The following is a 26,633-nucleotide window of genomic DNA, read 5'->3' as shown; positions in this document are numbered from 1 at the left end:
AAGTCCCGTTGAAGTTGTGAAGTTTCTTGGTCTTTTCTTTTTAATTTGTGTTTCACCATTTGCATGAATATTATTTTCGGGATTCTTCATGAACACACACACACACACACATATATATATATAATATAATGTATAATCTCAACAAATAGTACTAATTAAATCATCTATATTATTATTACATAAGTGCATTTATCATTATCGTCTTTATGGTTACACTGCCGTCGATCCTTACAACTAATATAAGTTGATAGAATTCAAATCCAGGAAAAAAAATGAATCCACTTTTGTTACTATAACCACATTCTGGATCATTGTTGATTCATTATTAGAATAAAATTAAATTAATGGAAAGTTAAGTAAATATGTAGTTTAACTTTAATGTTATAAAAACCTCTCGATGATTTCTAATAATATCATGTTGTTAAATGGGAATCATCATGACCTTTCATTGAAATATTTATGGTACATATTGGATGGCTCAACCGGTAAGGAAGAGAGCAGAAATCTTTTCCAACCAGGCTTCGAATCCTCACTTGGGGAGGGGTAATTTACATGGGGTCTTCCCATTTTTCTGGAAGATGTAGTCGGATCAAATACTCGATGAACTCCTGGATTATAAAAAAATATATATATTCATGGTCCAAGATTGTATAGACCAAATTAATGGTATATATATATATCTCTTGGATAATTTATTTGTTTTAAACTATTTTACGCTGATCTCATTGATTACACTAATCTCATTGACAAAAAAAAAATGGAAAAAATATATACGTTAGAAATACAAAGAATATTATTCTCAGTTATGTGAATCTAAAAAAAATTGAACCCATGAAAAAAATATAAATTTCAAAATCTTCAAAGAAATTTAAAAATAGAGAGAGAGAATACCGAAAAGCAAAAATGTTCTCGCTAAAAAATTAAGTTTTTTATTTGATATATATATTCAAAGTACAATATGGGTAAGATATTTTAGATTTTTAAGGTTCCAATAAAACTAATGGAGTTACATACAAAATTGGAATATAAAGCGATTTATCAAAAAAGAAAAAACAATAATAAAAATTGACATATAAGCCGAGTAAGAATACACATAAGAGGTGGGACCACTGATTTTTGGACAAGTGCTTGTGAATTGTTATAATCGAACTCTGAATGTAATAGTGTCATCTTTGGGACCCACATTCCGGAGCTTATCTCAACATTATAGTTAGATTATTATTAAAAAAAATATCCGTTGTTAAGATTATTTTAAATTTTTCAGGTTGTTTTTTTAAAATTAAATCGATCAGTCTCTCTTTTTTTAATGCTTCCAAATATTTTTTTAGATGTAATTCGATTTAAATATAATTATATATTATTCAAATTGTTTAACATATCCAAACCAAAATAGTTTGAATATTTTTAAATTTTATTTTCTATGCTAATTTTGGTCATTTTCCTCTTCCTATTTGAGATAATGATAGATACTACAACTGATACGTTTTTCTTTTACGAGCTTTTGCTGTGATCAAATTGCTTTTATACTTATAATCGCATACGTACTTTCATGGAATTGTAGTTACCATATTTCATGAAAGCCACGTATTTGGTATGTCAATTTGATTAAATTTTACATAAAATTATCTGTTAGTGTAATTATTTGCACGATATGTTGGTTGTTAGAGTTGTTGTAGGTTAAACAAACTATGAGAAATTTCAGGAGAAGAATCCGGCGAGATGACACTCGAGCAAATCTGAAATACAACTGAATAGATTCAGATAAAGTCAAAGATTGAAGAGATAGAGTCAAAGGCTGAAGAGATAGAGTCAAAAACAAGAGATAACCTGAGATCCTGAAGATAGACACGAAATCAGCAAGAATCACAGAGAAGTCTATCAAATCAACTCGTAAAGATCTGAGACAAACTGGAGGAGCCTACATAAGGGAGACAAGATGCATATCAGGCCGGACAGAGAGCATAAGCATATTTCCGAGTCTATTCTGTTCTTTGAGTGGTTACTCATTATTTGGTGAGTGTGAGTCTGAGAGGGAGACCGATTGGGCAAATCTCCTTTCTCTGGTGAGTGATTTGTGTTGTGAGGTTTTTGAATCAGTAGAATTCATTGTGAGAGGGGAAGAAACTCAGGGGGAGTTTCGGGTGTGTAGTAAGTACGATTCTTACAATAAAAAGTGAGTTGTACTTGACTATCTTTCTCGAGTGAATAGAACTGATTGGTTTTCCGCATTATTCTGTGAGGGTTCAACTTTTTCATAATCAATTTTTTTATGTTAACGTGAAAATTTTAAAAAAAAAACATATCAACTTTTGAATTATACGTAACTATTTTTTCTAGTGATATGCCGTCTCACGAACTCAAACGCATTTTGATCATTTCGCGGCAATGATTTCTGATCGTGTATATATGTTCTAATATTATCGATGTGAAATCTTTTTTTTTAATTACAATATCAGAAACCACGGTATAATTAGATAAAATGTCAAATAAAGTGAAATGGGTGAAGCAATCATGTAGCCATATCGTAAAAGCTAACCATTTGAGTTACCGTATGAATGCAAGTCATATATGGTGATGGTGGCTTAAATGATTATACAAAATTAAATTAAATAAAACCAAAATTCGACATATACCTAACAATCTCCTCCTATGCTTAGACCCGAAGATGAATTGAGTTTTAAGATCTTTAGAGAACGATAGTTAGACACATGCACATGACTACAGCCCCACTATTGCCGTTTTCTACAATTTGTAAAAAAATAATCCAAGACAAAGAATTGCATGTAAATAAAAAAAATTTTGATAACCCAAATTTGGTAGTTCGACCGGTAAAACGGACGCAAAACGTCTATTCTGTCCCGAATTCGAATTTTAAATTTGGATGGTGAACGTATATTCTAAATCATATGGGTGGTTTCCGATCCCGTGATTAGTATGGGTCTTGACCCAAGATACCCGATTATCAAAAAAAAGATCTGATACCATTAATTAATTTTAAATTTTTTAAATATTGATTTGAAAGAATAAAACACCAGATTTTAGATTTAAAAAAAAATAAGAGCAAAAATCAATATAAACTAACTAACAACGCAAAAAAATGTTGAATATTAGGGAATTAAACTTATAATATTCCTTCTAATAAAAAAAATCTTTTTTTTTAACGTCAAACTGGTTATGGTTATGGAAAAAATCTTAACCTCAAACATATTTTGCCCGAAATAAAATCCTTAAATGAACAGCTTGCACACATCAAAAGAAGAGCATGGTTTAAACAACTCCACACTTTGAAAGTGAGTTAGGCGTATTAATTAGAAAATTTTAATTATGTAAAGAGAGGATAGGGATTATTGAGATGATTAATAAATGGAATTAGGTTTAATAATTGTACGGTCACACCAGAGGGTTATATAACACTATAAGAAAGAGATTATATATTATAGCTTTTGATATAAATGTGGTGGTTGCGACGCTCCAGTTTGGCCTGTCGACCCATAGCCCTCCTTCATTATGTTACCGCACGTGTTCACATTAAAATCCTCCACCTTCCTTTTTTTTTCATTAATTTTATTTTAACCAAAACCAAATTTAAATTGACCCATAAACCAATTCAAACCAAAACAAAACCGGGACACATGAATTATTATTAAAACCGGGATACATGAATTATTATTATTATACTCACAACAAAAGCCATAGGATCTCGATGATGCTACTGAATTTAAAAAAAAAAAAATTATAAGAATTGTTATTATTATAGCGGATAATTAAAATAACAAAGGTGATAAATAAATAATTTCATTACCCCTTACCAAAAAAAGATAAACTTGTCTTAGAATATATATGAAAATCGATCGCCAGACATTACAGTTATTATCCTAATATATAAAATGAAATACAAGGGGTTATATGGTACGGAAGTATACTTTCATCACATGTACTTACGCTGTCAAAGGATCTATATATAAGATTTATTTAATGTTAAGCTGTACTATTGTTTTTAATGTCCAAATGGATTCGGTTCTTGCATGACCCAAGAAAGGACATTATAAACAAACTGCATTATCACAGACATATATATATATATATATAATTTCTGAAATTGTTATAAGCAATTATAGGTAATATGCAATGTCTTCAATGTCCATTACTATTCGACCAACATTTATTGTATAGCTTCTAACCTCCCCACCCCAAAAAATAACCAAAAAAGAAAAGAAAAGAAATGAGAGTATATAACTACTGGATATGATAATTCTTATTGTTTGTATTCCTCGAATTTCACCCTTTAAACAAATGGTTTTTTTTTGTAACGTGTTTATTATATTTTCATCTACGAAATATAATCGGAATATCTATAAACTATTGAAAGATTGAATTTATCGATTTTTATCATAAAAACACTCATAGTGATTAAAATCGTATTCTGTTTAAAGAATGGTCTCCGATTTGAACCTAGACTTATGTATTCTTTAAAAAACATGATATATTTTCTTAACTATCTATATAAATGCCCTACAGTATATATTATAGATGCGTACATGGCCCGAGTTCATTGAAAACAATTTGCTAATTCCATCATGGTAGCTACCACTACGATTACGTTTCCAAGGCCAAAAGATAAAAAAAATATTATGGGTAAAAAAAAAGAGAAGGGAAAAATAAAATGAAAAATAAAAGAAATGGCAAAAAAGCCAAAAACACTAAAAAGATTATATATAAGCGCATATAACGAACCCACAAACCAGAACCCAACACTCGAGACCCACTCGTCTCTCTCTCTCTCTCTCTCTCTCTCTCTCTCTCTCTCCCTCTTCCATGGAGTTCCTACCGCTTCAAGCCCTAAAACTCCTCGGAAAAGGTGCCACAGGAACAGTCTTCCTCGTCCACGACGTCGTTTCGGATCCATCGGCTTCTTCTCCATTCGCGCTAAAGCTCGTCGGGAAATCTTCCTCTGCCTCCTCCCTCCGCCGCGCCCAGTGGGAGATCCAGGTCCTCCGCCGCCTAACCCACGACCCGGACCCCAACCCTTTCCTTCCCAACCTCCTAGGCACCGTCGATTCCCCTGCTTTCCTCGCCTGGGCAGTTCCGTACTGCCACGGCGGCGACCTCAACGTCCTCCGCTACCGCCAAAACGACGGTGTTTTCAGTTCCGCCGTCATCAGATTCTACTTGGCCGAGATCGTCTGCGCACTCGACCACCTCCACTCCATGGGCATTGCCTACAGAGATTTGAAACCCGAGAACGTACTGATTCAGCAATCGGGTCATGTAACCCTCACCGATTTCGATCTTTCACGAAGCTTTAAGAAGCTCGAACCCGACCCGGAATCGGAATCGGAATTGGACCCGTCCCGAAAGCCACAGCTGCGGAGTATCTCCCGTTGGGTTTCGCTACCGGCGAAAACAGAACCCAAAACAGGGTTGAAGAAGACGAGAACCGCGAGGGTTAACCCGTTGAATCGCCGGAGATCAAGCTTCTCCGGTGGAGATCGGTCGAATTCCTTCGTGGGCACCGACGAATACGTCTCGCCGGAGATTCTCCGCGGCGAGGGCCACGATTTCGCCGTCGATTGGTGGGCACTTGGGGTTTTGGCATACGAGATGATGTACGGAGAGACTCCGTTCAAGGGGAGGAACAAGAAGGAAACGTACGCGAACGTGTTGACGAAGGAGCCGGAGTTCGCCGGAAAACCGTCAGATCTGTCGGATTTGATGCGGCGGTTGCTGGTGAAGGACCCGACACGGCGGTTGGGTCGCCACCGTGGCGCCGCGGAGATAAAGGAGCACCGATTCTTCGCCGGCGTGAGGTGGGACCTTCTCACGGAGGTTATGCGACCACCGTTTATCCCGTTAAGAGACGACGGAGAGTTGACGGAGAAGTTAACGTCGTCATGTGGGTTTGATGTTAGGGAACATTTCGCGAGGCTGACGTCGCCGCCGTCGTCGTTGTCGCCGTCAGGTGCTCCGTTACAGTCTCCACCGCACGAGTGGCATAAAACCAAATCGTTTATTGAGTTCTGATCCACGTGTGGGAATCTGACCACGTTAAGAGATTTTAGATAATTCGTTTTTCTTTTTTTGCTTTTTGTGTTTATTTAGCTTTTGTTTTTTATAAATCGATGTATATAAAATAAACGTTACTAATCATATTATTTTTTCATGTTAATGGTACAAAAACACATGCCATAATTTAAAACTACAGGATTAGTTTGGAAACAAATATTGAGAGTTTATTACATCGAAGTATAAATGCATACATAATCACAAAAATAACCAGATATCGTATTTGATGAAATGAAAATTTCAGATCAATACATATTTCAAAAAAAAAAAAAAGCTTGGTTCTCTCGTCATGATTCCTTGTGATAATAACAATAATTATAATTTAGAAATTATTTGGAATATAGATTAGAATATAACAAAAGGAAAAAGATGGGAAGAGGGAATTGGATTCGATTCGAGTAATTTAAAGGGCGTTGAAAATTCTGCAATATATATATATATATATATATATATATATATATATAATATAAGTATTAATTTTAACTTCTTAATTCGGGTATAGTGATATATTATTATCTTTAAATTTCTGAAGTAGAACAAAAAAAAACAAAATAACAATGCACTAATCCAAATATAAGCAATATTTGACGTGTATATTCGAATATTTTCAATACATTGGGCATTCTGAAAAATGCATCGATCATTTTCTTCATAATGAAAATAAGCAAAAAAAAAAAGAAAAAAAAAAGAGGAGAGAACATGCATGCACGCAAACAAAGGTTAACGAAAAAGGAGCCAACGCAATCGTACCAATATGGCATATAATATTTTTTTTTGGAGCTCTAGGGTTTTACAGAGACAGAAAGATCGCAAGAAATAGAGAGAGAGATGGGGGTTCGGTTGTGGCAATGAGATGAACCGGAGTATATATACCTGTGAATAATTAAAGTGGACTATGTGATTATCATAATTACAGGGCCAAATTTGTCCGTAAAGCACGATACAAGATAATTACACTTGCTAACCGCATTTAGCCTAATTTAAATTAATAATTTTTTTTCTCCTTCCACATGGCATGTACACGTGGTACGCATAGTTTATAGAAATTTCAAGTGTATAAGATAATAGCAATATTTTTTTACCTTTATAATAAACTATAATTAAGTCATCCTCCTTGGTTTATTAATCATTCAAAAATATTATTGGTGGATGATACGTATGAGTAGATAGTTTGGGTTTATATTATATTTTGGTTATCTTATTTTTTCGATTTTCTTTATTATGTAAAACTAATATATTATTTTGTACTTTTATTATAAATTAAAATTACTAACTTTTAAAAATAATTGTTTTTTTTTCTTTTTATCCTTTTTTAAGAATTATAAATCGAATAAAAGACAAGATACGTTGGAATCATAGGTTATAAATCATTTTGAATTTTACCATATATGCTATAATAGAAAATGTTAAATAACTGATTTAGATGCAATGTATATGTTAAAGATTGACTATAAGGCTAGAATCTATATAGATGACCATTATTTTATTTGATAATATGGAGTACAATTTGTTAGAGATGTCGCTATAAAAAATCGAAAACGAATACGATACGATCCGAACTAAAATCGATTTATAAACCAAATAGATAAAATTTATCTAAAACAAAAATATTCCATTAAAAAAGAATCAAATTCAAATGAAAGCAAAAATATCCCTATTTAAAGAAAAGTTGTTAACACAATGTAGCTTTACATTAGAATATATCAAACTAATATAGATTTGTTTTAGAATATATCAAATTAGTGAAAAAAAAAACTTTGTGGGTTATCTTTTGAATGAAATGAGAAATATCCTTCCTAATTTGTTTTATATATATATATATATATATATAATATGTATTATTGAAGTTGACTGATGGGTCAAATATTTTCACTCTAAAGAGAGATTTTGGTTAAAAGGTGATGAGTAATCTTTGACCAACCATGTATCTTATTGAAGATTTGTAAATGTACAAATTATTGTAAATTAATATTTCATGACATTAATATCAACTAAGCCATTTTTTCTTTATGTATTTACAAATTTTCCGGTCAAAATAATATCACAAACAAATTACATTTGTCCTAGATACTCTATTTGATTTTTTTTTTTGTTTTTGTAGAATGGTAACAATATAATTTATCTGATATATCTATTTATAGTCCAATAAATAAAATGTAAACGAGATATGGATTTAAAAAAATTCTAATGAAATTGATTTCTTCTGTTCAATTTGAATAATTCAAAGATAAAATCTACTCGAAGTGGCACTACATAAAAAGACAATATAAAAAGAATTTGAGGGGCACAATTTCAAAGGCTATATACCTATTGCATGTAGGTTGTCATTTTTTCTTTTTATTAAAACGACAAAGAAGATTTATTTTAAATAAGAATGCATAAATAATGATTCGGAATAGGTTTTGGATGACATGGGTTAAGTTTGTTTAGATTTACATAAAAAACCGATTGACGAACTTAAATTAATTCTAAGTTTTTTTTTTACTTTATTCATAGTTCACTCTTTATAAAACTTGTTTTCATATATTTATTAACTTTTTTATGCTTTTATATTTATTTGTGTTTTATTATTTACTTTTATATTACCGTTTTTATTTGAACTTAAATATGAATTTTTGTATATAATTTAAAACATATTTTTTCTAGATCAAAATATCATTTAAAAAAGAGATATTTTTATATATTTAGTTTAGTCACTTGTTTGATTCGTAAGCTAAACAAATTAAATGATGAATGGTTATTTTTAATTCATTTAGAAATGGATTAAACTACTTTATACTCCAAATCACAAATCCGTTGTAATGTTGATTGATCCAGAGACTATCCATTTTTTACATCCTATATATATATATAACAATTAGTTGTCTAGAGAATGAGAAGTGACAAAGTCATCTCCAAAGTCTTGGTTCGATTCCACTGGTGAGAAAATATGTAATATGTAGATCAAAATGGTCCATATACAAAGGTTGGTCCCGAATCTAAGGTGGATATAGTTGAGTCGAAAGCCGGAAAACCATCCTAGTTATCAAATATATATATATATAATGAGAAATAGATTAATTAATCAAAAGAAATAAAAAAAAGGGGGCACGAGGGGGTTTTAATGCAAAGAAGGTGACCTCACGTGTTGTGTTTGGCGAAATCCAAACCCAGAAGAGAGAAAGACAAGTGCATGTGTTTATGTGTCTTAAGTTTTCAAATTAAGATTAGGATTTATGTATAAAATTATACAATTTCATATTGTTTTCCCATAAAATTTAAATAAGAACCGTGGCCATTGTTCTCGATACTTCACATTTTCTCTCTCTCTTGTTTGATCATGTTAAAAACGCATTAAAACTATACTTAACTTAACCACAAACGATCATTACTAGTGATAGAAGATATAACAATAATGTTTTCATCTTATATCGATCTATAAAATATTTTGAGATAAAAAAAATTCGGAACTAAACCAGTAACACTTCATTTTCCGGTTATTTTTGTAGTTATTTACATGCCTACTAAAAAATACCATGTATTTATTAATGCATGTGATTTGTGATACAATGAGTTTAATTTTTAAACACAATTTTTGAGACAGTAGACATAATAAGGGTCTTTATGAACGTTTTGAGAGTTCAAGGAATGAAACAAACTGTTTCTAAAGATTACGGCTAAAAATGGTATTTTCTAGAAATAGAAACGAAACAATGAATTAGGAAGCATAGATCTCTCCGACGGAAAGCTGAAAACGTCGAACAGAGGGAGAAAACCAACGAGCGAGAAAGCGAAAAGATTTGGTTTGGAATATCAATGGCGAATCTGCCTCAGTCTCTCTCAATGGGCACGCCCTTCGGTGGTCTCAGCTCGTCGGCTCAAGTTATGGCTGGAGCTCCGGCGAACAAAGATCGAAATTTGGCCTCGGCGGAACATTTGGTTCTCGATCTCAGCAATCCTGATCTCAGAGAGAACGCGCTTCTCGAACTCTCCAAGGTAATCTCGCCCTTGTCGGTTTCCTTCCTTAGAGCTTTAATTTGATTAGGTTTGTGGAGAGAGAAGCTAGGATTCATGAGGGGAAATTTGGGAACTTTTCTTACGATGAAAAAGGAGATAATTAGGTTTTGCTCGAATGTTTCAGTATCTGATTTTAGGGTTTTGTTCGTTGCTGTTATTGTCGTAGAAAAGAGAGTTATTTCAGGACCTAGCTCCGTTGTTGTGGAACTCTTTCGGTACCATTGCTGCACTATTGCAGGTACGAAAATTTATGCTCTTTGGTTGTTTTAGTAACTTTGTGTTTCCTTTTTTTTTGATAAATGCTCTTTGATGGGGTTGTGGATTTCAACCTTTGATGGGTTTGTGGACTTCATAGTGAATTATGATTTCTACCCTGTGATAGAGTTGTACAAATGGTTTCTCTTCATGCTTACAGGAGATAGTTTCAATCTACCCTGTTCTTTCACCTCCGAATCTGACTCCTGCTCAATCAAATCGTGTCTGTAACTCACTTGCCCTTCTTCAGGTAAAGGAATCTGCTCCAGATGTTTTCTTTTCTCTCTTTTGGGCCATTGGTATCCATCTTCTACTTCTAATCAAGCGGACTTTCTTATATAGAATGTTCATTTACAATTTTATATATATGGCAAATTCGTCAAATTGTTTGATTTACTTACTGTAATGCTGTGCTGTCTAACAATGCAGTGTGTAGCTTCTCATCCTGACACAAGAATGTTATTTCTCAAGGGTAATTTTCTAGCTCCCTTTTGGCCAGGCTAGCTTAATTAGGATGTATCTGCAGTGTTGTGAATGTCCAATGTACCATACCGATCTTTCTTTGGAAATTTTATTAAACTGTCACAGGTTGTTTGTTTTGTGTATATGTTTGATATTATACGATCTCTATCTATCTAAGGAAGTATTACTTTCTTGTCTGACCACTATTTGATGTTTTTATTTGAGGTGTTGTGACAAATGATGAACTCCATCTGAGGATATCCCGGTTGCTTTCTTGTTTCCAGCTCATATACCACTGTACCTATATCCTTTTCTTAATACAACAAGTAAATCAAGACCTTTTGAATACTTGCGGCTTACAAGCTTAGGAGTCATTGGTGCACTGGTGAAGGTAATAGATCTTGTCTCTTTGCTCTGTGGCTTATGGTTGTATAGGTCCATCTGAATCCAGAAGAATGGTTTCCTTTATTTGATCTCAAATCTTAGATCTTGAAGGACCGTATGTGGTTCAGCTAAAATCAGGTTGGGAAAAAAAAAAGTAGATTCCCTGCCAAAGTCTTCCTATGAAAGCACGTAATAGAATTTGTTTAGTATTGTCTTGGTTTCTGAAATCGATAAGAGGCTGGCAGATTTAGCTTCTTCTTTAGCTGCTTACGGCAAGATACATTAAAAAGAATAGATTTCGGTTCATCCAGTAGTTTGAATATTCCTCATTGTGTACTTTGCAAATTTTTTTGACCCGTATGCATCTGCTCTGACTGGATTAATAGGAAACTATTAAGAAATAATAACTTCTGTTAGTTTTATACCAGCAAAGCTTATTCAAATTTTGTGTTGAATGTCCGACTAGCCACAAGTCATATCTGAGTGATAGGCGGCATGGCATTGTGCTCCATTTGTCTTGGGCTATGTAGAATGAGCCAAATAATTTCCATTTGTTGAAAATGTTGCTGCTTCGATATTTAAAATAGCTTTTGGCTCAACGCATTCATTGATGTTGTTAACCAGGTTGATGACACAGAGGTCATTAGCTTCCTTCTTTCCACTGAAATTATTCCTTTGTGTCTCCGTACAATGGAGATGGGCAGCGAGCTGTCGAAAACAGTTAAGTGTTTCAACTTATAATCATCTTTTCCATTGTTTTCATTGTGTAATTGGCTTTTCTTTTTTCTATTGCCTATCCCAAAATTCATTTTGAGATGATTATTGCTATGATGCACAATGATGCTCGAATTTTTGGCATTCAACTACCTTCCTATATTGGTTGTCCAGATTCGAAATTATGAAATACTCTTCACACTTGATACTTTACAAGGAAATAAATGTTGGTCATTCTTACTGTTTCTTGTGACGAGACGAGAAATATTGCATCATTCTTATTATTTTCGGCTAGGAATCTGGCATCCTTATTGTTTATCCAAATTTCCTAAACAGAGGTTGGAGAATTCATGGAAACAATTGCATCAGTGTAATGGTATATACGGCAGAAAACATGCAATGGGCTGTGTGTATATATTAACGTGTTGTGATGGCAGGTTGCAACATTTATAGTTCAAAAGATCTTGTTGGATGATGTGGGCTTGGATTACATCTGCACAACGGCCGAGAGGTTTTTCGCGGTGGGTCGTGTCTTGGGCAACATGGTTGCATCACTTGTGGAGCAGCCCTCTCCACGACTTTTAAAGCATATCATTCGTTGCTATCTCCGTTTGTCTGACAACCCGAGGTCGGTTCACACCAAACAATTACTCAAGTCAAGAAATGTTTTTTTTTTCATTTATCTGTTTAGGCTTTTATGCTAAAGCTTTTACCTTTGTCTTCCCAGAGCTTGTGCTGCGCTAGGAAGCTGTCTCTCTGACTCGTTACGAGATGGAACCTTTAGCAGTTGCCTCCGTGTAAGTTCTCCACGGCTGAATCCGAGATTTGGTATTCCGAATTAATTTTTTTTTCGAGAGGGGTGTTTTTAGGGTTTAGTACGTGGTGGAATGGTAAGTAATGAAAGAAAGAAACTCTGGTTCTCAGGAGGATCAAACGGCGAGAAGGTGGCTGCAGCAGTTGCTTCACAATGTTGGAGTGAGTCGAGTCCCTCCACTTCAATCTGGCGGATTCGATCACATGCTCGTGAGCTGAATAAGGATCATAAAGTTTCCATTTTTTTCATGTGGATCGATGCGAAAATACTCTAGATTTCGTCTATTTGAAGATCCCGTTGTAAAGTTGGTTAGTATATTTCTGGGAAGGAAGCTTGTGGATTGACAAATAGAAAGAAGCGAGAATTGTGTGATGGAAAGGATCCTTTGCTTCACTGATGCAGAGTGCGTTCTCTGATCCCTGTTTCTGCAGCTTCTTTCAATCATGGTTCTTCTTCATTGTTTCTCACCAGTCTTACCATCTTCTTGTTTCTGTAGCTTCTTCAAACACGTTCACACATCTGCAAAGTCTTTTTTTTTTTTTTTCTGTATATCAGAATCAGACAACGTCATTCGTCGTGATCATGGTCTCGTAGCTTCTTAAAAGTCTAGGTCTTTGAACAAAAAAGGTTGTTCATAGGTACACTGAACAATCCAGTATTGGTTTCCGTTTACAGATGAGCAAAAGAAGAGAAACAAGCAGAAGAACACAACAACAGCCCCACCATTGTTTCAGAAAGAATTAGCGACGAGAATGGCTTGTCTACACCTTGCCTTAGCTTGTTCAAGCCTCTCACTCAAAGTCTCTTCCTTGACAGCAGCCTTGACCATGGCTAAATCCATCTCCATCAGCTTCAAAACCCTACAAAGCTCAGTCACCATCCGATCTTCCACCTCTCCTTCATCTCTCAGAACCTCGGCTTCCTCTCTCGCCCTCTCCGCCACTACCTCCCCAGCCTTCGCCAACAGCTCCGTCGATCCGAATTCCCTCGCCATTAACCCTTCGAACTTCTCCAAGAAGTCCATTATCACATACCCTTTTGGCTTCTCCAAGTTTATATCCTTCGTCCTCTTCCACCCGATCTCCAAGTTCGGAGGCTCCGGCTTCTCGAGCGCTGTTCTCCGTTTCCTCTCTCGTGTGATTTCAGATCTTCTCCGTTTCTCAATCGGGAACTTTTCGGCGCTCGTTGTGTTGATCGATTCAGGTGCTGGTGTTGGATATGGGAACGGTTCGTCTGGCACTGGAGGAGATGGGCTCGATGAGGATTTCAAAGCGAGCTTCATCGCTCGACGAATGTTTCGTGCATCGAGGATGTTGATTCTGGGTATTCCGACATTGTTGCTGCGGTAAATAGGGTTTGAAGAGAGGAAATGGTGAAAAGGAAGAGTGGACGCCATGGATTTGGCTGAGAGCGAGGTTTTTCATGGTGCGAAGAAGGGTTTACTAGAGGGAAGATAAAGGAAGATCCCGACGATAAGGATATTGGTTTTAAACATCGTGATGTTTTAAGGATTGCGACGAGAAACGCGAGTCGTTTGATACTCGCTAACAGTCCAATACAAAACCGGGTTGTACCGGTTTTTTGCATTATCCGGTTCTCGGTTCGAACCGATTCTCATCCGGTTTGTGCGGACCGGATGACTATAAATAGGAAGAATTTTTCTGTCCTTGAAAGCAAAATAGAAAATAAAATAAAAATCTCATCCCCTAATTAAAAAATGTCTCTCTCTCTGTCGTTCAACTGTCCTCGCTCCTCTACCATCTTCTCATCGTTCAAACCCAGAAATCCTTCTTCTTCTTCAACTGGTCGTATCTTCCACACCCAGAAACCTAAACCAGCCATCAAGAAACTCGAAACCCTAGCCGCACGAGACACCATTATCGGCTTCGGCAAGCACAAGGGCAAGATGCTGGGCGCGTTGCCTTCTTCGTATCTCAAATGGGTCTCCATGAATCTTCGCGCGGGCGATTCCGAGTTCTGGGCAAAGCTTGCAGACGAAGTGCTCGATGACCCGGTTTATCAGGACCGGATAGAGTGGGAGTACGCGGAGAAAATCCTCCATGGAAGCAATGAAACCATGAGAAATCTGGTCTCTTCGAAGAAAGAATCTGCAGATGGAAAGAACAGTGTTTCGATGTTGATGGAGATAAGCGAGAGATTTGGTTGGGACAACGAGGATGAGATCGGGTGGGGGAAGGTTGATTTCGAGCTTCTCGGGACGAGCAAAAGCGGTCGGATTCCTAGGTCAATACCAGACAAAAACGAAGATACCCAGAAGGTTGAAAGAAGAGAGGGTAAGAAGGAATCGGAAGAAGATGATGATGGTAACGGAGGGAAGAGAAGCGAGAGGAGGGAGAGGATGAAGATGAGGCTGAGAGAGGAGGGTGAGGGCAAAACGGGAATTACAAGACAGAGCAAGGGCATTTACGGAATTCCAAAGGAGCGGGAGACGTACAACCCTTTCCCTGGACGTGAAAGTCTCATGAGGAAAGCGCTAAACCGGAGAAGAACACTCCAATGACTCAGGCTCTCTCTTGTTGTGCTGTTTCCTGGACTCGAAACACCGAAAAAGATGCGATCCAAATACTAATATCGGTGGTCGATTGGTTTGGGTTTATGTTTGGGTTCGATGTATAATATGGTTAGACATGGGTTTCCGACATTTTGAGTATCCGCCCGATCCATAAGTTGAGTATCCGACATTTTGAATATCCGTGGGAGAGAACACGACTTTTGGGTACGGTTTCGAGTTTCAGTCAAGAAGTATTCGTACCTGTGGGTAACTGAGTCGAGGGGAGAGGGAGAGAGGGCGGGAGTGTGAGTGTGCAATGAGATCACGAGGATTCGAGAGGTCGGAGAAGACAAAGCCCTGCGTTGAGGAAGTTCAAAGAGATATAGGTTGAGGTATTGAGGAGGATCAACGGTTTAAAGAAAGGGCGAGAGACGATGTTTTCAATTCGAGAAATTCGAAGCCAAGATTAATACACTGAAAAACTCGTGTATCGGACCCGTGCCCACCCTCTAGCGGCTTTCCATTCAGAATGCAACTATACACAAATTCATGAAAACATGATCTTTAGTTACATTACATTGCAGGATATGCAAATGTAAGGATGATCCATCCATCTTCCTCAACAAGACCGTGGAAGCTGCAGAGTCTTGTCCTCCGTACAACACACAAGGCTGTAACCAGGAACTTTGCGGGAACTGTTCTCTTTCATAAGCTTTCTCGTCCTGAAAGCGTTGTCCCATTCGCCGACACCTGCATATATACCTGCCAAATTTACGTAGTTTACGGGTTTCTTCGGGTCCACACTCACAAGATTCTTGGCTGCTACTTCTCCGAGTTTCACGATCCCATATCTCCTACACGCATCAAGAAAAGCACTCCAAGCTGATGAACTCGGCTTCAAACCAGTCTTGCATATCAATTCATAGGCTTCTTCGAGATAACCCCCTCGTGCAAACAGATCCACGATGCAAGATATGTGCTCCTCTCGAGGCTCGATGCCGTACTTCCTGACCATGGTTTCGAAAATCTCCCGACCCTTTTCGGTGAGTCCAGAGTGGCTACAAGCAAAGAGGAGGGAAAGGAATGTGATGCCATTCGGGTTGATCCCTTCATTCTCCATTTTGTTGTAAAGTGAGATTGCTTGCTCACCATATCCATGTCTTCCATACCCTGCAATCAAGGATGTCCAAGATCTCACATCCTTCTGTTTCATCTCTTCGAAAGCGAGGGCGGCATCATTGATTTCCCCCGATTTCGCATACATACCGATCAGTGAGTTACCCAATGCCACATCGAATTCAGGCTGAGATTTCATGGCGAAACCATGGATTTGCCTTCCCATTTTTACCGATGCTACATTGGCGCATATGGTAAGCATCAACGACAGTATAACAACATCGACCCCTGTTTTCTTCCGTATTATCTGTTTGAAGACATAAAAGGCATTTTCAGCGGAGCCAGCTTCAGATGCAAAACCTCTAATAAGAGCTGTGGAAGAGATTACGTCCTTTTCCTTCAAGCTGTCATATGATTTCCGGGCATCGGCTAAGACACCACACTTTACATATGCATCGATCAGAGATCCATTCAGCGGATTAGATGGCTCTAAACCCAGTTTGATCGCCAACCCGTGTAGCTTGGTTACCATAACATGAGAGTTAACTGCAATACAAGCCCTCAAGATGCTCCAGAAGGTCAAGCAGTTCGGCTTTTTCCCTAAAACCAAGAAACAAGTCAATCCTTATCGTTCTTGGTGGAAGACCGAACATCGGTTAATCAATTCGCCCGGGCATGAATCAAGAGACAGTCTTATAGACATTGTTTTCAAATTCAAGCAAACCAGAAGCACTTATAACAACTGAAATCTGTAGAAGATGATAGATAATGCAGTACCTTCCCTTAGCATCGATCGGAACAGCTCAAACGAACTATCTGCCAAGCCTGCGGTGGTATACCCGTCGATGATTACATTCCAAGAAACTACATCCCTTACCTCCATTGAATCAAACAAGAGACGAGCATCTTTCATCATCCCAAACCTAGTGTGCAGACTAAGTAAAGCGCTCCTTACAATCAAATTCTCTGAAAACTTCCCCTTCATCACACATCCTTGTATCTGCAACCCTTCTTTCAGACATCCTAAACCGACACATGCCTTCAGGATACTCCCATATGTGTACTGATTAGCCCTAACTTGCCCTCGACGCATCTCCATAAACAACAGCAAGGCATTTCGGTGATACCCACATTGTGAGTACCCTGAAATCATAGCCGTCCAAGAAACCACATCCCTCTTGGACATTCTATCGAACACTTTGTGTGCATTGTCCATATCATACATTTTCGTATACAAGATCAACAATTGGTTGTTAAGCTGGAGATTTGAGCCTAACCCACTTGTTATCATGTGACTCTGGATCAAAAGGACATGCCTCTGGACGTCTCCATGGTTAGGTAGCTGCAGGGCTTTGAGGTACAAGGAAGGGTTTAAGTAGGGTTTTGGAACAGTTACAGCAAGATTTTCCGCATAACTAGCTAGCATTTTTCCAAGTAGGAGCTCAAACGCAGGGAAATTGATTGGAATACAGAGAAAAAGTGTGAATTTGAGAGATCTCGACCAACGAAGAAGAAAGAAAGAGGAGCTCTTGTGACCCTTCTGCTAAAAAAAATTGAACCAAAAAGACATTCCCTTTCGAGGAATTGAAAATGCAAACATTATGGTTATGCGCACCAAAGGCAAAATCTTGGTGAACCCTCTCTCTCTATATATATAGGATACAAAATTTTCTCACTTCCACTTGCAATATTTCATCTCTATGTATTCTATATACAGAAAATAATTTTGCTGGTAATGAACTATAACCTTGTGGGATTCTACTCTTCCTCCCATTGGAAATGAAAGGCATTTCAGATTTGGGACCTTAGTTTAGCCACTAAGCTCTTCATGCTCTGGAGCTTCTGGTTAAGTAGTTCGAGCTCATCCATGCGTTTTGCAGACAATTCTGAATCGGTGAAATCAGAAACTAGACCTGAGCACTTTGCTTCTAACTCCATTATCACCTCCTCCATGGAAGCGACTGTAGATTCCACGGTTGTCCGCGAGGTTTCTCTTGGTGGGTCTGATGATACAGCAAAGGGTAAGCCTCTCGGAGTACTGGCCCGGCTTTGGTCAGGGGAGAAGATCTTGTCAAAGCTTTCGCTTCCTGCAATGTAAATTCATTTCTGTAAATTCTGAGCTCCGTCTATATATGGAACATGAAACAATGAGAGAAGAACAGCTAAAATTGATATAAAAAGTTGCCTCTAAAGGATAATTTCCAAGAGAATTTTCATATCAAAGTGACATTGGCAAAGCTCTGAACTCTGATAACATGCTTCTTTTCAGATGGAATACTCTCTCAGGAACTGGAGCAAGTTACTCTATTGTCTGAGTGGAATAGAAAAGATTTTTCAAACAAACATACCAAGGTTGCTTAGATGATTCAGAGCGGCCTGGCCAACAGAGCCTTCGAGGTTCAGCACACGTATAACCCCAGCAACTATCCTTCCCATCGCATCGACTTCAGACTTGTACAAAGACATCAGATGTTGCAACTCATCCTTTGTAACCACTGCTTCAACCTGCAGAACATCCATAGAGCAAACATAAAAACAATAGTTAGAAGGGAAGAAATATTGAAGAACAAGGAACATAACTTCACTTACTGGTTGTCTGACAGAAAATTTGAGACTTTCAGCCACCCAGTTCAATGCATCATCATGAACAGAGTCATCATCAACAGATGCCGCTATATGAGCTTCAATATTTATCCCTCCCGACTTCTGGCCATTGTCGTACCCGTTTGCTAGAAAACCATTAGAAGTGCTGGCCAACTTCTGCACTTGGGGCTTCAATGTTTGGAGACCTTCTACACCGACCTGCAACAAGTTGTCCGAATATAAGTGCCTTATACTAACAACCAGAAACTTATTTTCCTCTTCTTCGTAGTATCCATGAAAATTCTCCTTCAGGTAACTTGGTTATCGCTAATAAAACTTCAAAAAAGGAATGGGAAAAAAAGAGCAGAAATTTGAGCATTGTAAAAGGAGGATCCTTACAATAACTGATTCTACAGGGTACTTGCGGCTGGCATGCAGATTTCCCACGCCATTTACATCAGCCTGCTTAGGTGTACTCTTTGCTGTTATTCGGAAATTCTGAAAAGTCGCATGCCAACACCTTTCTTCTCTTCCAATATCTTCATGATCGTTAAACCATCTTTCCGCCACGTCTTCACTGCCCTCCAAAGCAAACAGCCAATCTCTTAATTCAACAGACACATCAATGTCATCAGACATTCCCAAATGTGAGAAACCGCCACCATTCCAATTTCCGGAACTTCCACCTACATACATATATAAACAACAATGGTTAGGAAAAAGAAAAGCAGCCTGCATGAAGGATATGATTCACTTCACTACAAGAAATGCAGCAATCAAATTGGCTTCTTCCAATACCTTGTTTTACGTCATCAATTATAGATGCTTTAAAAAGTTTTGACAGAGGTCCAGAAGATAAATGCTTTAGCCCTCTTGAGAGCCCCTCTCCTGGACCACCATCAGCACCCAGAATTCCAAATCGATGCAATAAAGCTTCAGCATAGCTCATCCCTCCACCAAGGCGTACACCTGAAATGCAAGCCACGATGCTTAAACTGTGGCACTCTTTATCCTTTTCACTCAGAGGAATCACATGTGTTATGCTTATGTCCAGAAAAGGAGATGCAATAGTGCTGCTTCCAGTCCTTCGGTTTCCTCCATTGACAACCCAAAAGACAGGCCTCAGCTGAGTACATCCATTACTGCTAACCGGAGAATTAATGGAGCCATTCCCATCAGCATGTTTTCCTTCAGTTTCTACACAATCCACCTCAACGTTTTCCCAGTATAAGTTGGAGGATACAGCAATAGCACCTCCAAGGGTTCTATGAGCCACCTTCATGGAAAGACCTTTGCCAAGAAATTGAACAAGAGGCATTTCCTGAATACTAGTGAATGAAGACTCGAGAAACCTAAGCTGCAGATCATTCAATGCCAAGATTACAGCAGTATCACTAGGGACCTTCTCCATCAGCCCTCCAGTCAATGAAACAGTCCTATTCTGACGTTTGCTTTCTTTAACCACAGATATCTTTTCACCAACCTTACCAAAGTAAGCATAGAGGTCCAGAACAAAAAATAACTGTTCCACTGATGCATTCGATATATATTGCTCACAAGCAACCCCAACTCGAACAATACCACCAGGGGGAGGAATTATTTGCAGCGCCTTCCCGTCTGCAGATACCATTGCAACTTCAATCGAGACGTCTTTTGCTTCAACACACCTCCACAAGCCTGATTCCGGAGCAGGAGAGCTCTGGTTGGCAGTTGTTTCCAATGATAAACTAAAATGCGAAGCCCCGGCTCTCAATTTCTTCTGGCTGGCATCGATTGGTTGCCCTTTCCATAGACAGAAGCAAGCAGGATCCTTCTCCAGGTTCAGTAGCGTCAGTTTCAGAGTTGGTGACTCAGAAAAAGACAAGTTCTCAATGTGGAGCCTTGCTCCAGAAAATAACTTTTTCATGGAAAGGTCTTCTCTGATTGCTGGATCTTCCAAGTTACCTATGTCTAATGGAACAGAAACGTCTAATTCCTTGAGAGTGAATAGAAGGGAATTAACAGAAAAATCCGGCAAAATATCACGAGGGTTTACAATAATTCCATCAGCCAGAAAAGAGGAAATCCTTAAACAAGCTTCTTCCTGAAGGTGTACCTGAGAAGAGATAGGAAAAGAACAACAGGATGAAGAATTATCCATACAAAGAAAACTGATCTGCTTTAAACTACTCGAGCATACCATTAGTGGTTGGCACTGGATAACTGTCTTTGAGGCAAAATGCGGGGGTTTTGGGGAGGGCTTGACTTGAAGAGAATAGAGGGAGATCAAAGGAACATCCTGAATTAACTGCCACTGCTGGGTTCCTAGAGGATATATTGGAGGGCAAAAATTCTCGGCTGCCCATATACATACAAGAAAAATCATTATGTATAATATTTTAAGATTGACAAAGCCAATCATTCAAGACGATTTTAAAAAAAAAGTAGACTGCAATTGTTATTACCAAAATCAGGAGATGCTTGAAAATCTTCATCAATCACCTGCACAGATGGCTGAACCAGAGCACATGGAGACCGTGAAAAGGTATCCCTGTATTCCACCCATCAATATCCATCAATGCTAGACGATCAAATCCATGGAAGTGAGCACAGACATACACAGGCATGATATGTATATCTAAAGTTTTGGCCAAATTATAGCCTAATCACCTTAAAAATAGCCCACCAATCATGACCTTAGTCAAATAGTTAGCTGTTTCTCCATCAGAAACACAGGCCTGCAACAATATGCATCCAGACATCAAACATTCTGAAATAGTAAGATCATAATCCATTAAGATGTTAAGATTACAGAAGTTCACCAAAGTCGAAGGGTACAAAGTTCCAAAAAACATAAGATCATTCAATAGTGAAAACAGAGCTGATACAACTTCAGTGGCAACACGCCAGAAAAAATGGGACACAATTCCAGAGGAATGGATATATGGCATTCCATGCTAAGACTAAACGTCAATTTCTCACCATGGATAATACATGCTCCTTTTCTCAACTCATCTTTAGTTTACACACTTATACCATAAAACTGTACAAACGAGGATCTCTGGAATTTATTTTTGCATGTTCCACACATAAGATAATCGTCAGACACAATGTGAATAAAGATGGCTGGATCATGCATGCAACTTATTGAAGATCAAAGATCAATAAGATCATACCCGAGAAAAGAGGAGTGACTGCATCAGTAGTTCCAGCTGGAATTCTGTCAATTTTGGAAGGTAAATGTCAAATGAAACAAGACTAGCTAATATAATCGAATCGAAGCCTGATGATGCCAACAAAGTAAAGAAATCAGTCAGCATAAGCATAGTAAAGGAACTAACCAGCATCTTTAATGCAAAGAAATACATGGTCCACAACAATAGAGACGAGAGAACGCCCTGCTGCTTCAGTAGAATGCTGGAGGTATATCACCGAAGATTGAGAGTTCATTCATGTCGAAGTTTTTGTTCGTAAGTTAACAAGGAATGTCAAAATCAATACCTGCTGAGAGTCCACATCTCCTCGATTCAGGCAAACATAAAGTCCAGTCAAGAAGCGGAGAAGAGCACGCAACCCTGTTCCAGAGAATGAGGGCTTAGTTCCAGTTAACAACACGACATTTCAACTCCTAAGAGAATCCATCTTCAAACCTGGTTCACTTAGGGCTGGGCAGACAGCTTCTGTAATGTGTAACTGAACCTCAAGCCCAAGTGGATTGTTTAGTTCCGTTCTCTGAACTGTGATCTGCACAAGAGCTCACCATCAACACTCAAAGACAAAAGGCCATGTATGAAACAACTATATGCATTTGAGCATCCTACAATAATCCAAAATATATAATTATCAGAAGAGAATCAGCAACAAGTGCCAGACGTACATATGCTTGGCCAGAAATTCCTTCCAAAAAGCGTTCACCACCAAAGAAAGCTCGTTTTGCACCATCATCATCTCTAAGATTTCCTTCTTCAGACCGCGCTAAATTAGCTTCAGTGAACATATCAGGATGTGGCAGTAGATCAATTGATAAAGCTTCCCATTCAAGTTTCTAATAAGGAAAATGTAAGCATCATAAGTAGAAAGACGAGAAAACTCCATAGGACCATTATTTTCAAAGAATATATAACAGGAAAAGGAACAAGTAGCAAAGAAAGCGAGCGAATCACTTTGAGAAACAGAACTTGGAACCATTCCATTAAACATCAGAGAGCTGTGTCTATATTCTTCAGTAGCTGATTCTTGAACGTCCAAAGAATAAACAAGGAAAGCAGCTAATGAGCAGCATCAATACCTTGAACAAATAAATAAATCCTGTATTCGTGGAGAAGTCCCTCGCTTCTTTCAGATTTACAACCTGCAAGAGAAAATCCATTCAGAAATATGAATTCTCCAAGAAATGGTATTTCATTCATCATACTTGTCGATTACCTTCCAACTCTCATTTGTGGTGTATAGCACAAGGTTGCGTATGGTAATAGATGCCAGAGGTGCAGCCCTAAACTCAAAATAGAAGGGCATACAGTTATACATAAGCTACAATAGGCATTTCAAGCCGATTATAGAGTGAAAAGAGACTTAAAACAAATGGCAGTCACCACATAATTCTCATTTTTGGATTAGAGTCATAAATTAACTATATTCCTAAATAGAGAATATAGCAGAAGTTTTATAAAAGAACAATGCTCAGAGATGGGACTCCTCCCCACAAAATGAGATGGTAACAGCCTAACAGGTAATAGGTAGACACTGATGGGGCAATAGAATCTTACCAAGCTGCACCTCCTTCACTGTGAGCAGAACCTCGGGTTTCAAGAAGAAGATTGACGACTTTAACGTGTAAAGTCATACCATCTGCAATCTGATAAAACAAAAACAACTTGCCGCATAAGTGCCTAGATAAGGGAGACTAATAAACTTATATACCCATGGGCTCAAACAGCACCAGGACACTTCAACGCAGTGACAAAACAGCTCCAAAAAAAATCAAGTGAAATCATATGCTTTGGGGTGATCACCTAAAGTAAAGGGTGAGATCAGTCTATGACTGATAACAAGTAAATTTCTAAAGCACCTACCTAACCCTACTTTTGTTGCAAATCGTCACCTCACAGCCTCTTTCTCAATCTGTAATCTTGCTTTTTAGGCACATTGTTAAACTAAAAGTTACTCAACTATGTTAAAAAATATTTTTAGCATTTCTGATTTCTCTACGTAAAATGCCTTAAGTTGACAAGGAGATTCCCCTCTTTCCATTTACAAAAACATTATTAAAAAAAAAATGGTCAGCGAATTGATTTGTTTATATGCAGCAGAAATCTCAAGTTAACAACTAAAACAAGATAGACTACTAATCCACCATGCAAGAGGCTACTAATGCTGTCATGCAGCACCACATGCTTTATGCTCGAAAATTTCGGAACATTAACAAGAGTACCAGCAACAACTAACCTTATCAGCAAATCCATAACCACTACTTTTTGCAGAGCCGGTGGGTGACTGAGCACTGCACGCACGATAAAACGGGATTAGTGACATTATAGGAAATTATATAACCCTAACTTATATATCAGCAGAATTTACAAACATGCTTAAAGAACAGTAGTTTTTTCAAACCTGTTGGGACCCTTCTGAACATCAGAATTTGGATTTTCTTCAAGAACAAGATCGATTCTATCAATCTGCACAACTATGGGCTCTGTTTGCACATTACTGACATATGGAAGCTATTTAAGGGGGGAGGACACAAGAAGAAAAAGAAATAACAACAATTAGTCCTTGTGCGAGAACAATGACAAACGCAGCCAAGAAAAGAGAAACACACAGAAAATGTTTCCTCATAAGTTCGTACCCCCATGAGAGTTAGATTATAAATCAGTAACATATCTATGACTCCAGGTAATAAACACTACCCTTACATCTCCGAACAGATAAATGCGAACACTCTTTTCTCATACTTCTCACTTGCTTATAATCTTAAAATGAGGAATGCATATACATACTACAGATATAAACTAGTACTGAAGAGACAAAACTGCATCAGAATCTACATAAGAATTATTTCGGAGGACCAACCAATACAAACCATTTACTTAAACTGTCACATGTAAAAAAACTCTTATATCTTGAGAAACCTAAGGCTTATCTTCTTGGGAATCCTAAATCCATAGCAGGTGAAAACATCGAAATGTAGAACTGAGTTCTTATCTGAAAGATGCATCTAAAAATCAACAAGAACTTGCGCTCAAGAAAGGAGAGAATTTCAACCCAATTAAATCCAAAGTTCATGCAATAAATTCCCAGAATTTGCAGCTGATGCTCGAATCGTATCCTCTAACATCAAAATGTTCCTCAGATAGAATCGAAAATGCAACACATAGAAATCAGAAGAAATCATCGACCATGATTTCCAATTTTCCAACTTTTGCCGTGGCCACACTCAGAGCTGGTGGCAAACCCATACTGGCATGCAAAGCTTCGCCATTGATATCTGCCCAAAATCATCAAATGAGAAACAAAAATCTTCCGACAAAACAACCGTTGATTTTCGTCCGGAAAGTAAAAAAGAAGACAGACCCAAATTGGAAAGCTGAGCGGTACGGCCCTGCAACTTGAACTGATCTCTGGTAAACGATTTGAGCCAGTACTTGAGAGTATACTCCAAAGCGCGCGCCAAAATCGACTCCATTACCAATAGCTTCCAGATCAACGACAACAAGAGAATCACCTCATTGGACTTGGGATTTCGATCTGAGATCAGGCAGTTCGGGTTTGCGTAGGAAAAAGCGAAAGGAAAACCGTGGAATCGAGAATGTAGCTTTGTTCAGGGCATACAAATCGGGTGTAATAAAATCATAAAGCGTATTTTTTTTTTATTTTTTGGGCGATCTGATGAAGAAGAGAGGAATCTTGAGAGACGTGGGATGGGAGCCTCGGGGAGGAGGAAGAGGAAGGTTTATTCGCACGGGCGGAAAAAATCGGTTCACACGTGTCAAGTATGTCCGACCGAAGGCGTATATGGATGGATGGAGTGGCTCGGTATGAATGTCAGAAAGAGACATGTCGGTTTAATATTTTTTTTCTACTTATTGAAATCTGATCGTGTAGCACATTTATTATCCGAATCTATATAAAAAAAAGTTATACTCTAAATTCAGATGTGTTATATTAGATATTCGTAATATTCGAAATGAAATTTTCAAATGTAATAGATAATTTTTAGTGTTATTAAGCATAAGAGATATTTTGTAATTTTTTTAAGACATTAAAAGCAATTCTAAACCTCTATTCAGTTGCAGCTAAATCACGAAATAATTTCATAATTTTTTCGTCAAATATTTGATGAAAAAAAATTAAGCATCTAAAATTTTTATATAAATTTTAAAACAAAAAATAACAAATAAAAATTAAATTTAACAATAAATGTTAAATTTATTAAGCGAGCTCCAAGAAATTGAATGAACCTCTTGAGATCTAGGTTACTAGGTAATAGCATCAGTTTTCCCTATAAATCCAAAATAATCTATCCAAAAAATATTGGTTTTCAAATCTAAATTTGTATATCCAACAAAAATCAAATTTTTAAGACGAGTTCAAATCTGATTTTGGATTAGCTCAAAAATTCAATTTATTTTTTTAAAATTACAAAAAATATATCATTACACAACTAAAGATAGTAAATGGTTCGATCCGATCCGATCCAAATCCAAATTTTATAAAACTGGATCAAACTTGGTCCTATAGACCCAAAAAAATTTGAAC

At 37.4% G+C, this 26,633-nt stretch overlaps 6 protein-coding genes across 7 annotated transcripts; 3 read left to right on the top strand and 3 right to left on the bottom strand.

Moving 5' to 3' along the window:
• The first annotated feature begins 4,434 nt into the window (after nucleotides 1-4,434).
• On the top strand, nucleotides 4,435-6,160 carry LOC104818125 (serine/threonine-protein kinase UCNL). The gene is made up of 2 exons (XM_010547581.1): nucleotides 4,435-4,462; nucleotides 4,721-6,160. The coding sequence occupies exons 1-2, from the start codon at nucleotides 4,435-4,437 to the stop codon at nucleotides 6,019-6,021; spliced, it is 1,329 nt and encodes a 442-aa protein (XP_010545883.1). The 3' UTR covers nucleotides 6,022-6,160.
• Nucleotides 6,161-9,776: 3,616 nt separating this feature from the next.
• On the top strand, nucleotides 9,777-13,152 carry LOC104817897 (cell differentiation protein RCD1 homolog). Its single transcript, XM_010547269.1, has 9 exons — nucleotides 9,777-10,038; nucleotides 10,226-10,297; nucleotides 10,475-10,564; nucleotides 10,744-10,786; nucleotides 11,061-11,167; nucleotides 11,785-11,880; nucleotides 12,312-12,502; nucleotides 12,602-12,671; nucleotides 12,799-13,152. Exons 1-9 carry the CDS (start codon nucleotides 9,859-9,861, stop codon nucleotides 12,904-12,906), a joined length of 957 nt encoding a protein of 318 aa, XP_010545571.1. The 5' UTR covers nucleotides 9,777-9,858; the 3' UTR covers nucleotides 12,907-13,152.
• A 127-nt stretch (nucleotides 13,153-13,279) lies between these two features.
• LOC104817896 lies at nucleotides 13,280-14,146 on the bottom strand. The gene has a single exon (XM_010547268.1). The coding sequence runs from the start codon at nucleotides 14,082-14,084 to the stop codon at nucleotides 13,419-13,421; it is 666 nt and encodes a 221-aa protein (XP_010545570.1). The 5' UTR covers nucleotides 14,085-14,146; the 3' UTR covers nucleotides 13,280-13,418.
• A 204-nt stretch (nucleotides 14,147-14,350) lies between these two features.
• Nucleotides 14,351-15,399, top strand: LOC104817895. Its single transcript, XM_010547267.2, has one exon. It carries the CDS (start codon nucleotides 14,406-14,408, stop codon nucleotides 15,207-15,209), a length of 804 nt encoding a protein of 267 aa, XP_010545569.1. The 5' UTR covers nucleotides 14,351-14,405; the 3' UTR covers nucleotides 15,210-15,399.
• Nucleotides 15,400-15,731: 332 nt separating this feature from the next.
• LOC104817893 (pentatricopeptide repeat-containing protein At3g20730) lies at nucleotides 15,732-17,751 on the bottom strand. 2 transcript variants are annotated; one of them, XM_010547265.2, is made up of 3 exons: nucleotides 17,094-17,751; nucleotides 16,467-16,916; nucleotides 15,732-16,370 (listed from the first exon to the last, which is right to left on the bottom strand). In XM_010547265.2, exons 1-3 carry the CDS (start codon nucleotides 17,740-17,742, stop codon nucleotides 15,820-15,822), a joined length of 1,650 nt encoding a protein of 549 aa, XP_010545567.1. In that variant the 5' UTR covers nucleotides 17,743-17,751; the 3' UTR covers nucleotides 15,732-15,819. The 2 variants fall into 2 exon arrangements, with proteins under 2 accessions (XP_010545567.1, XP_010545566.1); XM_010547264.2 differs by having other exon boundaries at nucleotides 15,732-16,916.
• A 118-nt stretch (nucleotides 17,752-17,869) lies between these two features.
• LOC104817894 lies at nucleotides 17,870-25,839 on the bottom strand. Its single transcript, XM_010547266.2, has 20 exons — nucleotides 25,449-25,839; nucleotides 25,274-25,362; nucleotides 24,489-24,598; nucleotides 24,324-24,378; nucleotides 23,645-23,733; nucleotides 23,304-23,370; nucleotides 23,167-23,229; nucleotides 22,756-22,923; nucleotides 22,529-22,622; nucleotides 22,380-22,453; nucleotides 22,220-22,295; nucleotides 22,055-22,098; nucleotides 21,549-21,616; nucleotides 21,344-21,429; nucleotides 21,079-21,236; nucleotides 19,698-20,994; nucleotides 19,299-19,585; nucleotides 18,906-19,118; nucleotides 18,665-18,821; nucleotides 17,870-18,403 (listed from the first exon to the last, which is right to left on the bottom strand). The coding sequence occupies exons 1-20, from the start codon at nucleotides 25,558-25,560 to the stop codon at nucleotides 18,108-18,110; spliced, it is 3,603 nt and encodes a 1,200-aa protein (XP_010545568.1). The 5' UTR covers nucleotides 25,561-25,839; the 3' UTR covers nucleotides 17,870-18,107.
• Nucleotides 25,840-26,633: the final 794 nt, after the last annotated feature.

This window comes from Tarenaya hassleriana, unplaced genomic scaffold (genome assembly GCF_000463585.1).
Source record: "Tarenaya hassleriana unplaced genomic scaffold, ASM46358v1 Cleome28, whole genome shotgun sequence".
In the NCBI taxonomy this organism is placed as follows: domain Eukaryota; kingdom Viridiplantae; phylum Streptophyta; class Magnoliopsida; order Brassicales; family Cleomaceae; genus Tarenaya; species Tarenaya hassleriana.
Note: the sequence above shows the minus strand (reverse complement) of the source record. Positions and strands in the feature narration are given on the sequence as shown.